The sequence below is a fragment of the Homarus americanus genome, unplaced genomic scaffold, assembly GCF_018991925.1.
Source record: "Homarus americanus isolate GMGI-L3 unplaced genomic scaffold, GMGI_Hamer_2.0 scaffold55256, whole genome shotgun sequence".
NCBI classification, from domain to species: Eukaryota; Metazoa; Arthropoda; class Malacostraca; order Decapoda; family Nephropidae; genus Homarus; species Homarus americanus.
The window spans coordinates 312,961-327,500 of record NW_024712155.1 but is presented as its reverse complement, the minus strand read 5'-3'; the positions used below and the strand labels follow the sequence as shown (position 1 = coordinate 327,500).

At 41.6% G+C, this 14,540-nt stretch overlaps 1 protein-coding gene across 1 annotated transcript in view; it reads right to left on the bottom strand.

Annotated features, from left to right (window-relative positions):
• LOC121859460 (glutamate receptor 1-like) overlaps positions 1-14,540 on the bottom strand; it is a gene marked incomplete at its 3' end in the record, with an annotated part of 289,141 nt that overhangs the window by 101,228 nt on the left and 173,373 nt on the right. Inside the window, exons 7-8 of the mRNA XM_042356285.1 lie at positions 681-791; positions 253-364 (exon numbers count right to left, since the gene is read on the bottom strand). Of these exons, the coding sequence (XP_042212219.1) occupies positions 253-364; positions 681-791 (223 nt within the window). The remainder of the gene's footprint in view (positions 1-252; positions 365-680; positions 792-14,540) is intronic.

The window sequence follows — 14,540 nt, the reverse complement described above, 5'->3', positions numbered from 1 at the left end:
CATAACCCCACACGGCGCAGTTGGTGGATCGATCGATGACACCCACGCTGAATAAACTTGTAATTCAACGAGTTTATAAAAAAAATTAGTAATTACCATAACAGGAAAGATGGCAATTAAACAGAGACAAAAGAATTAAATGATTTATAACCAAAGAAAATTATATAATAAGAGACATGAGAGAAATTGTGTAAATACTTAGAAGAGGATAATAAATCAAGGATAATGACATAACACATAATAATTACTCACAGTTAATGTGGAGGTAATCAGCCAGGAGGTCTGCGAGGTCCTTGGCGTAGCCCTCGTAGCGCTCGTTGCCGCTGTAGTTGCCGTCCTTCTTCACCATCAAGAACGGCTTTTCCTGAGTCACAGAAAACGTTCACTCAACATTACGCCACCAAAGAAAGTGGGTCGCGCCTTTGATTTTTCCCCGGTGTAACGTAGCTAAACTTATCAGCAGGTACAGGGGAGACTATAACAGCCCTGACATCTTATATTACCTGTTTAAAAGGACTAATATAACAAATTTATACACTATATGGATTTTTAAACACCTCCTACTACCCAGAAAACATAAAAACACATATAACAAGACAACACTGTTTTTATTAGGGTTGAAACTATTAATTACTTTTTTAATTAGTAAATAGAGAGTAATAGCTAGTACTCCTGCTTACCATGATGGTGGTGACGATGTAGGTCTTGTTGGCGGGTACTCTATCAGAGGCCAAACGGATGTACTTGACAGGGATCGTCTCAAACCCTCGAGTGTCACTCCAAGTCCCAATCTGTTGACGAAACAAAACAATAAGTTAATATAGTAACCCATAGAGACGAGCATTTGTGTGTTGTTGTTGTTAGTATTTTATTGTTATTGTTATTATTATTGTTATTGTTATTGTTATTATTATTGTTATTATTATTATTATTATTATTATTATTATTATTATTATTATTATTATTATTATAACATATGGAATAACTAGTTTCTTCTCATATTTTATTTTCGTTTCAATGACGAAGTTGATAATGAGATGTGAGAAATGTAGAGAGAAAAGATAAACTAAATATTATGTAGTGTGGAAGAAAGGAAGATGAAAACGAGATAATAAGAAAATAGGAATAAGAAAAAAGAGAATGAGGAGGATAAAGAATAGAGGACACAACAAATAATAAGAGAAAATGGAGGTAAGGGAAAGTGAGGATGATGAAGAGAATAGCGAGAGAAAATTATAGATTTAACGAAGTAGGAAGGAAGGAGAAATAGGGATGAATTAATGGAGAGAAGGAGGAGGAAATGGAGAAGTAAGAGTAAAACAGAAATGAGATGAAAGAGAAATAGTATAGCATAAAGGAAGAAAGAATAAGAATGAACATCAACAAAGATGATGATAATGATGAGACAATATGCAAGAAAGAAAGGGAGGGAGAGATAATATGATATGGAGAAATAGATAAATGATAAAAGAAGGAAAGACAAGAGGAGAAATAAAGAGAACGGAAGGAGAAGAATGAACAAAACGTGAAAATGAATGAAGGAAGAGGGAAGGTGAAATAACAAAAGGTATAAAGTAAATTGAATGAAGAAATAAATAAGGATGGATGAAGAGGCAAGAATGTTAATAGAATAAACAGGAAATACGAGAAATGAAGAAAAAGGATAAAAAAGAAATGAAAGAGAAAGAGAAATAAGAGAGAATAATGATGAGGGAGGAGGAATAGGTAGAGATAAGGTAATGAAGAAGGGAAGAAGGAAATACAAAAGAGAAGAATGAGGGAGGAGAGATGACGCATTAATAATAATATAAACAAAATGAATAATAAAGATGAAAGAGAGAAACGACAGAGAAAAGAAAGCCATCAACGTATGAGGTAATAAGTGAAAGATGATAATTGAGAAGGATTATCGAAAGATGATAATTATTGGGAGATAATTAAAAGAGATTAGAAAGTCATTAAGATAACATTAGCGAAGAGGAGAAAGATAACAGAGGAAGAATAAGCAGACACCATTAAATAAGGATTAGGAAGCAAGATATAAAAACTAACTGGAGCTACGACGGAAAAGAGAGAGAGAGAGAGAGAGAGAGAGAGAGAGAGAGAGAGAGAGAGAGAGAGAGAGAGAGAGAGAGAGAGAGAGAGAGAGAGGAAATAAAATACCACCAATTTTTCTAAGCTTTCTTCAGGACACATTCGACTCAGAATATGAGAGACAAAAACAAAGAGAACAAGAGAGAAAGAGAGAGACAGACAGAAAGACAGACTGACAGATAAAATGAGAAAATTCATCCCCCCCTCCCCCTTGGGTTTTCGTCAGGAGACACACTCGTCCAGGATGAAGCGAGGAAGTGACGAACGATGAATACCAGAGTACCACCAAAGGCTGAGGTTAAGGATTTTAGTTCCTGGCTTGTCCGTTTTCATTTGCCAGGGACCGTGACCTGAATAAGGGTCTAAAGGGGGGAAGTAAGGGAGTGAGGAGGCTGTGAGGTGGGCGGAAAATTTAAGCTAGGGTGATTTTTTTGGAAGGTGGAAGTGAAAGGGAGGTGAAAAAAATGAGGCGCAGGGCGATTTTTTGGGTAGAGAGGGAGAGAAGAGGGAGAATAGGAGGGTGAAAGGGACGTCTCTCAGTGTTTTGCTTACGTCAGAGATGAATGAAAAGAGTAATGAATAAATATCAAAACGAAAGAAATGGGAATAATTGATGTTTATTATTATTTTTAATTGGGAGAATTTTTTAATTGTGTGAGTATTATTATTATTTTTATATATCCTCTTTACATGTCCGTAAAAAGTCTCTGTGTGTGTTTATTATGTGGCTGTATTTCTCCAGTAAAATATTGTTATTGTTTATGTTATTTCTATTGTAACTTTTATTTTCATTATTGTTTACCTTCTTATTATTACTGTTATTATTAGTAGTAGTAGTAGTAGTAGTAGTAGTAGTAGTAGTAGTAGTAGTAGTAGTATCACTCACCTTATTGATCATAATCCTTGCATTATAAATCATCTTTTGTTACTATTGCTATTACTATTATTCATCTTTGTATTACTATTACTATTTACTCACCTTCTTCCCTGGATGTCTCAGTGTACACAAGTAAGTTATGACCAACTCGACAGTAACACTAGAGTGAGTTTTAGTGTTCAAGATTTAACACAACTTTACTACGCGCAAGACAACACCGCCGGAGGGAGGAGACGCGGTAAAACTCTACGGTCACATCAAGCCACGTTTCACTAACTCTCCCTTATTTTAGCGTTCTCTCATACTCCAAACTTTACGTACATTAGTTTAAGTAATAAATACATGATACAATTGGCCTTAAGTTAGATGAATTACTTAATATTAGTAGAAGTAGTATTTAAGTGCTGTGTCATCTTTATTTACATTTGGAAGATATGTTTTGACACACGTAAATCATAAGTGTCTAGAGGGTGAATCATTATACACTGATGTGTGGATAAGACAGACAGACAGACAGACAGACAGACAGACAGACAGACAGACAGACAGACAGACAGACAGACAGACAGAAAATGAAAGTCAGCCTCCAATATATACCTCAACCTCGAGGATATTAATGAGTAGCTACCATAATCCATACATAAATTTGAATGTAAAGTAAGAATGAAGACTCCCTCACACACACACTGATCTCTCTCTCTCTCTCTCTCTCTCTCTCTCTCAGTAATGTGTCACCTTGATATATTTTGATTTTCTCATTTCCCTATAACAGTTTCCCCACCATCACCACAATATCTCCAACACAATCCCTTCACCATTCACCATAACCTCCCCAACATTGTCACTCCACCCCCAACACAACCTGCCCACCACCATACACTCACATAACACCACCCTCACCCTTCACACCCACCCACAAATTTGCCCCACCTCTCCACCCACTAACACCCCTTCCTACCCACCCTCAATCCCTTCCTCACCTCCCCACCCTCCCATACACCCACTAACTCCCCTACCTCACCTCCCCACCCTGCTCCCCAGTCTACACCCTTTAGTACCCAGCTCATGTATGTAAATGGCGGGAAAATCCAATAGGAGTTCTGGGTTTCCTGAGAACGACGGAACAAACTGTGCTGATTGGCTGAGCTGTGTCGTGATCATACCCGAATACATCGTGTTGTTCTATCCTACTTGGTGATCATACACCTAACCTAACCTAAATGATCCTACATTAAGTGATAATACACACTTAGTAACCAAGAAACATCCAGTGATCACAATCATACAGAGTGACCATTCATACTCTTGGTGATCATACATATATTTATTGAACACACACACACACACACACACACACACACACACACACACACACACACACACACTTAGCAGGGAGTTCACACAGTGTTCCCACCCTCAGTGTCGACCCTCCCCCACCTTCACCCTCACGCTGTAATGTCTAGTATTAACGACACACTGAGTGGGGCGCTGACTCACCTACCCGACAACAGAGTCTTGCCTCACCTGAAGATTAGGCACCCTGCTTATTTCACCTAAAGATTAACAAAGCCTAACCTGACCTAACGTAACCTCACCTCACCTAACTAAACATAATTTAGCCTAATATTTACCTAACCTAACCTAACGTCATCCGTACCTAGCCAAGCCAAACCAAACCTAACATAATCTAACCTAATACTAACCTAAACTAACCAAAACTAACATAACCTAATGCTAACCCAACCTAACCTAACCGAACCCGCCCAGGTAGTGTGTCTGAACTTACTGTAAGGAAAAATAAGTGTTAAAATACTGTGTGTGTGTGTGTGTGTGTGTGTGGTGTGTGTGTGTGTGTGTGTTCAGGTGTGTGTGTGTGTGTGTTTCTGGTCTTGTAGTTCTAACATACACTTATCTTCTTATTGGGGCCGTCAACAACCCCAATACACTGTCACTACACCTCACACACTGTCACTACACCTCGCACACTGTTATTACACCTCACACTGTCACACAACACACACTGTCACCACACACACACACACCACAAACACACACAACACACCACACACACACCGTCACACACTACACACACTGTCACCACACACCACACACATACACCTCACACACTGTCACCACACAAATACACACTGTCACTACACAACACACACTGTCACTACACTCTCACACACTGTCACTACACAACACACACTGTCACACCTCACACACTGTCACACAACACACACTGTCACTACACAACACACACTGTCACTACACACACACTGGCGTCACTACACCTCAAGGTGAACACACACTGTCACTACACAACACACACTGCTCACACAAACACACACTGTCACTACACAACACACACTGTCACACACACACTGTCACTACACAACACACACTGTCACTAGCACACACACTGTCACTATACAACACACACTGTCACACACAACACACACACTGTCACTCACACTACCACACTGTCACTATACAACACACACTGTCACTACACAACACACACTGTCACCACAGTCAACACACACTGTCACTACACTTCACACACTGCTAATACTACACACACACAGTCACTACACAACACACACTGTCATTACACACACACACTGTCACTACACCTCACACACTGTCATATACAACACACACTGTCACTACACAACACACACTGTCACTACACACTCACACACCACACACACAAACACACACTGTCACCACACCCTCACACACTGTCACTATACAACACACTACACAAACACACACCGTCAATACACAACACACACTGTCACTACACAACACACACTGTCACTACACACACACTGTCACTACACCTCACACACTGTCACTATACAACACACACTGTCACACACAACACACACCGTCACTACACAACACACACTGTCACTACACTCATACACTGTCATTACACAACACATACCGTCACTACACAAACACACACCGTCACTACACAACACACACAGTCACTACACAAATGACATACTGTCACTAAGCACAACACACATTCGTCACTACACAAATACACACTGTCACTACACAACACACACTGTCACTACACAAATACACACTGTCACTGGCACCCCACACACCGTCACGACAGCACAACACACAGTCACTAAATCACACTGTCACTACACCTCACACACTGTCACCATACAACACACACCGTCACCACACAACACACCGTCACAACACACACTGCCACACCTCACACACTGTCACTACACAACACACAGTCACTACACCTCACACACTGTCACTACACAACACACAGTCACTACACAACACACACTGTCACTACACAACACACAGTCACTACACAACACACACTGTCACTACACAACACACACTGTCACTACACAACACACACTGTCACTACACAACACACACTGTCACTACACAACACACACTGTCACTACACAACACACACTGTCACTACACAACACACACAGTCACTACACAACACACACACTGTCACTACACAACACACACTGTCACTACACAACACACACAGTCACTACACAACACACACTGTCACTACACAACACACAGTCACTACACAACACACACTGTCACTACACAACACACTGTCACTACACCTCAACCTATATGTGTATTCTGTATTGTTATGTCTGAATAAAATGGGCCAAGTAGTTTTACAATACACTTGTCTATTTCTACGTCAATAACTGTGTCTATCACCCCTTAAGCAATAATACACTGTACCTGTAGTCTATACTTACCTATTTATACTTCAGAAACAATACGTGATATATATCCGGTATATATTTATATATTTTCATAACTAAATATTTATGTCTAGGTATGTATTAAAGTATTTCTGAACAAACGATTAGACTAAGGTTACTCAGTGGGGTATTACCCAGGTGGAGCGAATAGTCAGTGTTTGTATTTTAGTGGAACACGAGGTGGAGCCCACACAACCATGGCCCTCGTCTCAGTGGAGCACAAGGTGGAGCCCACACAACCATGACCCTCGTCTCAGTGGAGCACAAGGTGGAACCCACACAACCATGGCCTCGTCTCTGCGGGAACACAAGGTGGAGCCTACACAACCATGGCCTCGTCTCAGTGGGAACACAAGGTGGAGTCCACAACCATGGCCAGGTGGAGCCTCCACATAACCATGACCCCTGTCTCAGTGGAGACGAGGTGGGAGCCCACACACCATGGCTCCCTGTCTCAGTGGGAACACAAGGTGGAGCCCACACACCATGACCCCGTCCAGTGGGAGCACGAGGTGGAGCCCACACAACCATGGCCCTTGCCCCAGTGGAGCACAGGAGCCACACAACCATGACCCTGTCTCAGTGGAGCACAAGGTGGAGCCCACACAACCATGACCCTCGTCTCAGTGGAGCACAAGGTGGAGCCCACACAACCATGACCCTCGTCTCAGTGGAGCACAAGGTGGAGCCCGGTATGTAAATAGATATCATGAGTGGCGCCACACTATGAATAATTCATTCATTAATTTTCTCGGCGTCTCTCAGGAGTCGCCGTCTGACTGCTGCTGATAGGCGGAGATAAAAACCCGGAGCTATACGATTGTTTTTTCTTTATAGAACTGAGGAAGGAAGGAAGGAGGAGAGGTGGAGGAGGGAAGGAAGGAGGAGAAGGAGAGGTGGAGAGGGGAAGGAAGAAAGATGAGAGGTGGAGGAGGGAGGGGAAGGAAGGAGGAGGTATGGAGGAGGGAAGGAAGGAAGGAGGAGAGGTGGAAGGAGGCAGGAAGGGGAGGAGAAGGAGAGGTGGAGGAAGGAAGGAAGGGAAGGAGGGAGAGGGAGGAGGGAGGGAAGGAAGGAGGAGAGGTGAGGAGGGAATGAAGGGAAGGATGAGAGGTGGAGGAGGGGAGGGGAAGGAGGAGAAGGAGAGGTGGAGAGGTAAGGAAGGAGGAGAGGTGGAAGAGGGAAGGAAGGAAGGTAGGAGACAGGAGGAAGATGAGAGAGCAAGGTGGAGAGGAGGAGAGGGAAAGGAGGAGGAAAGAGAGGAGGAGGAGGGGAAGGGAGATGGAAGGAAGAGAGGAGAGATGGTGAAGGGAGGAGAAGGAGAAAGTAAGAGAAGAGGGGGTGGAGGAGGAGGAGGAGGAGGAGCCATGAAGAGAACAAGGAAGGAGGAAACTGGGAAGGGATGAATTACAGGAAGGAAGGAAGGAGGGGGGAGAGGAGGAGAACTGGGAAGAAAAAAGGTTGGAAAGAAAGAGAGAGGAGAGAGAGAGAGAGAGAGAGAGAGAGAGAGAGAGAGAGAGAGAGAGAGAGAGAGAGAGAGAGAGAGAGAGAGAGAGATTTAAATACATAGAAAATCGTCAACTTCCATTAGTGATTCGGTATATTTCGTTATTAACCCTGGAACAACGACAAACATTAACCCCTGGAACTAAGTGAAGCGAGTGTCTAAAGCGGCTCCGGAATTAAGTTAACTCTGACTGTTCATGGAATCCAAGCCTTTAGTGTGTGATACAAGCGAGAGGCAACAACACTGGGACTACTTGATTAACGTTCCAGGAATTACACTTAAAATAATGATCAACATTCCTGGAACTTCCCTTAAAACAGTGATCAACACTCCTGGAACTTCCCTAAAAACAGTGATCAACATTCCATAAACTTCCCTTAAAACAGTGATCAACATTCCTGGAACTTCCCTAAAAGCAGTGATCAACATTCGATAAACTTCCCTTAAAACAGTGATCAACATTCCTGGAACTTCCCTAAAAACAGTGATCAACATTCCTGGAACTTCCCTAAAAATAGTGATCAACATTCCTGGAACTTCCCTAAAAACAGTGATCAACATTCCTGGAACTTCCCTTAAAACAGTGATCAACATTCCTGGAACTTCCCTTAAAACAGTGATCAACATTCCTGGAACTTCCCTTAAAACAGTGGTGTCGATATAGTGAAGCATGGAGGCGGTGCTAGAGAAGAGTAACATGTGAGGTCACTATGACAGGGAGAGTAATATCCCAAACTTAGGATCTCTGCATAAACTCGTCGTTCCATACGTTGATGAGGGCACATTACGGTCGGCCTTGTCTGCAACCACTGAGAAATGTTTATGTAAATGAAGTAGTTTGGACTGACAGGTTTTACCCAACGTCTCATTTTCCAGTTCGTTCATGGGATTCAATGGACGACGGAAAAGGGAAGTAGAAGAAAGGAAAAAAAAAACAATGGGAATTAATCTTTCGCTTCTCTCTCGAGTTTGGAAAGTTAGGAGTTAAGGAAAAGTGAGACATGTTTGTTAGTCCCTTGATAGTGTGAGGGGTTAGTGTGGGGAGGTTAGGGGGGGTGAGTGTGACACGAAAAACCGCCCCACTACTATCACTATCCCGCCCCCATCTCCCTCCACAGTACCGGTCCACCACCTCCACTGTCCCGGTCCATCACCACCAAGAGACCGTGGACCAGACTTTCCAGGTAAGAGTGGCTGAACCTTAAGTCAAGAGTCCAGAGGGAAATTAGCGGTACAGGATATACACCACTACTACCTGGCCCTTGGTACCCCCTGCCCCTAGTATTGCCCATGCTCCTGCCCCTGCCTCTGTTATTGTCCCTGCCCTCTGTTGTATCTGGTGATAGAGGCGACCACACACACACACACACACACACACACACACACACACACACACACACACACACACACACTCTTAGACTATACAAGCCGGAACCAATTTATAACAAGAATAAACAAGTAAACAAATAAATTAATTAAATCATGTAATGGATACATTCATTAATAACTAAATTAAAAAAGAAGTAAAAAAATCAGCCAATTAAGCAAAACACAAATTAATCACTGACGTAATTGAACCAGTCAATATGTAAACAATAACATAATTAATTAACATAAAGCAAATTAACATCACTGCCATGACACTTTTAATCATAGTTGACTTCATAAACAAATTAAACAAAGTTAACAAGTAAGATAACCAAGTAAATTAATAAATAAGATAAACTGTTTACTAAGCCATCGACATATTCACTATGTACAGTCTGGGTCAAAAGTTCGCCCCCACCCCTAAATGAAGCAGTATCGACACAAAATGAAGCAGTATCGACCCCATATGAAACAGTATCACCCACAATGAAGCAGTATCGACCTCAAATGAAGCAGTATCGACACCAAACGTGATAAAAATGTCAGTGAAAGTTAGTTCGGAGACTCATTCCCGTGACTCAAGTTTCACCACGGGGAGCGAACTTTGTCCGTCACTGTACACTGTGTTGTATGGACGAACTTGGTGGTAGTTAACAAGACCATTCATCAACACAGGAGATCACTAGTGTTGTTACTAATATAAAAAAGTTCTTTAGTAAGGTTAACATGTTACATTGCGTTCGTGAAGTGAGCTCCTAAACTTATCGAAATCAACCTAACCTAACCTAACCAAAACCTAACCTAACCTAATCTAACCTAACCTAACCAAAACCTAACCTAAACTAATCTAAATCAGCCCAACCTAACCCAAAAGAAAGTAATTTAATCTAATCTGAGCTTTATCTAAACTAGCAAAACCTAATCCAGCTTAAATTAAATAACGTAACGTAAACTAATCCGTCCTAATGTAACTAACACACTCTAATCTAATCTAAACCAACCCAACCCAACACAGCCCAAGCCAATCCAACGTTCACAAAGTCGGTTTATAAACTAAATATCAATAATTAAAACTTATTAAAACACAAGAAAGATATAATGTTCTCTTGTACTGATAAATATTAAAGCTACAACTTATATTCCTTATAAAACAAGTGAGCATCAGTGTTTTGGTTGAGTAAAGGAGTAAACATGGCGGCCCACTCTGGTTCAGATCCTCTCTTGGTGGAGGATTAACAGAACTGGAAAAAGTAATCAGCATCGAGAGAGCGGGTCGTGGCGCGTCCCAGAGGAGTGCGTTCATCTCACTCATCAACATCACGTATGCAATTTAATCTTTATTCTAAATCCATTTGCGTTTCCATACGTTTCCTCCTCCCTATAACCTGACATTAATAAAAAAAATAAATAAATAACATCTAGAATATCCTCTTTCGTTCATTTTGGCTTTTTTTAAGATAAGAACCTAAAAGTGAAGAATAAACAGCATAAAATTGCGAAAAAAAATACTTTTCAATCAGCTGGATGACGTCAGGAGGTTGCCAGGTATCTCCAGAGTTTTTAATACGGGTCTATTTACCTCTTGGTCTCAGTATTTGGAATTTACTTTCATAATCTTCGTTACTTGGTGAGTTAATCTTTTGATCTTAAGATATTACCCAGTTACCTCAGAGAGATAAATTATCCACACATGTTGTGACTCTTTACAAATACTCCATGACGGGAAGTGCTATCAGGAGGGCTATCAGTCACTGGAGAGGGCTGTCAGTCACTGGAGAGGGCTGTCAGTCACTGGAGAGGGCTGTCAGTCACTGGAGAAGGCTTGTACCTGCTCTAGTAGCCTCGAGTCTTGGTACACAGAAGGCTGCCGTTTACCTTCACATTACATACTGTCACCTCAGAGTGCCCGCGTCTCCTTCACGAGTCAGTATCTAAACTAAATGAAGTAGCCGGTAATGTTGGCATCCTGAACTACACACCTGTGAGTATTCTTGGTTATAATGTCCCTTACCTGAGGATGTTATACATATTTTCTCTAACATTCCGTTCTGAGTGTAATAGTAAAACATATGAACAAACAAATGAGTCCTCTCTCTCTCTCTCTCTCTCTCTCTCTCTCTCTCTCTCTCTCTCTCTCTCTCTCTCTCTCTCTCAGGGTGAAGATAGAATATTATTGAAGTTCTCAGGAAAGAATGTAATTTTTAATACATATGAAAATTATGCCATTGATCATTATGACAAAACAGAAATGTCAATATACTTTACATGTATATAAATAAGGTGTTTATACATGAATCTTTATTACATTAAAGAAAGATGATATAACAAAGACAAAGACGCTTATTTATCAATTTAAATGCGCAATAAAAGTTGTTTATGCACGAGATACAACAAACAAATATAGTAATATATAGTCAAGGTAGATGTGACCCAAATGATAGGAACACATTTCAGCAACTGTACCAGGTTCGTCAGGCCACCACCAAGGGGTCAACTACCAACATTTAGGAAGTTCTTTTTACGTTAAATTTGGTGATTTTGTTTATTTTCTTGAATAATTTATATATTTACGTAATTCATCTCGGGGAAGGATGTGGATTCCTTCCTCCCTCCCTCACCCATCACACCCCCCCATCCCTCCTTCAACCATCATGGGGAATGGTACTCCCCGCCAGCCTCTCTTCTTACGCCTCCCTACTCTGACTCCTCCTCTTACTCCTCCCTACTCTACCTCCTCCTCTTACTCCTCCCTACTCTACCTCCTCCTCTTACTCCTCCCTACTCTACCTCCTCCTCTTACTCCTCCCTACTCTACCTCCTCCTCTTACTCCTCCCTACTCTACCTCCTCCTCTTAGTCCTCCCTACTCTACCTCCTTCTTCTTACTCTTCTCCTCCCATTACTTCTCCCTTCCCCTTCGTATCACACCCAAGGGAACACAAGTTAGGACAGGTTTCACTTAACCCTGAACTGTGGCATCACAAGTTAACATTTCATCCAAAGTTTACCAGCGGAAATATATATATGTACTGAGGAAGGGGAAGAAACTCAACACCGGAGGGAAATTTAGTCTCAAAAAAGGGGAAAAAAAGATTCACATTTAACATGGAAGAGAAATTTACTTAGAGGAAATATAGAGACAAAATATATGTACTTGTAGGATTAAAATTTATTCAGAGAAAATATTGGAAGGAGTCGCCAAGTTTTACGTTGGAATAAATCTACATTAAGGAAGTGTATACATACTGGCTATATATATATTTGTTCATGATATATATATATATAAGTTCGTACGAGTTTTAATTATGTCAACAGTGAGGCAAAAATTTAGTAAATTATTGAAAAAAGGTGATTATTGAATTAAACTGATATCTTAACGTGATACCATTTACTTAAGACCCATTAATGTATGTATGCGCTATCGTATTTACAACTCTCGAACGCACGAACACAAAAACGCACAGAAGCAGATGCGCGTACATATAAACACAGGTACACACACGTACACACGGATGGAAAGAGTTGACCCCAATATCTTCCTCTAGTGACAGCGGGAAACACAAAACAACAAACACGAAATAGAAAAACTTGTCTTAACACGTCACTCACACCCAAGTCTTGTTTATTTACACTGGACAATAACAAAGACTCATACACCCAGCTTGTCTTCCTGTCCTCAGAGGGTCAAGCTAACTCACACACACACATACACATACACACACACACACACACACACACACACACACAGAAGTCCTTTTCCATCGAGAGGAGGAGATCTAGAGAGCGGATGAATGGGATGGGGAAAAAGTAGATGGGACGGAAATATGGTAGGGAAGGGGAATGGATTGGTGGGTGGGTGGGTGGTGGGTGGAAGGAGGAGGGAGGAGGGAGGGGAGGGAGGAGGGAGGGAGGAGGAGGGAGGAGGGAGGAGGGAGGGAGGAGGGAGGAGGAGGGAGGAGGGAGGGAGAGGGAGGGATGGAGGCATCATTGAGAAAATATTGATGCTCTAAGACAAGAGACCAATCAATACCTGTGATCATTAGTACTGTCACTACCACCACTACTATTACTACTACCACTACCACCACTGCTACTACTACCACCACTACCATAAATACCATCATCATTATCACCACAACCACCACCACTACCACCACAATATCCTTCCAGACATCATAAACAGATCTAAGTCAACATCAGGTGAAGGATAATATATTTCAGCTAAAACACCTGACTGTTTGCTTCATATTATTGTTCGTGTGAGGAGAAGAGAAGTGAGGGAGGAGGGGAGGGGGGAGAGAAGGGAAGGTGTGAGGGGGTGAAGAGGATGAGGGAATAATTGAGGGAAAAATAGGTAATAGTGGGGGCCATAGGGGGAGGAAGGTGAGAGGGGAGGGGAACATGGATGAGGAAGAGGGGAAAAGAATGGAGGAGGAAGAGGAAGGGGGAGTAGGAAGGAAATAAGGATGTGGGCGCAGATACAGAGAGGGAGGGGAGGAACTGACAGATATACACACAGCAAGACAAACACATCATAAAACTAATAATTCTTGGTTAAGGGAAAGGAATGTCTACAGTAAGATAACACGTTTAATACCTGTTGACAAATTCTTCTAAAGCATTAATATTAACTTTTATTATAGAGAAACACGAGTAAAACTGTGTGTATGTGTGTGTGTGTGTGTGTGTGTGTAACAGTCCCATCAACATGCACATTTATCTTATATTTCCCTCAAATAATACTTCCCACACATCAATATTTATACCTACCCACACCTCTCAAAAAAAAAAATGTATGTAGATTTACGTTCTAGTTATGACCGTGAGGGAAATACTGTAGTTGAGGCCACCACATAAATCCCACTTTGAGAGAAAACCATAAAGTGAAGGAGGGTATGCGTGCTCTAGCCAACAGA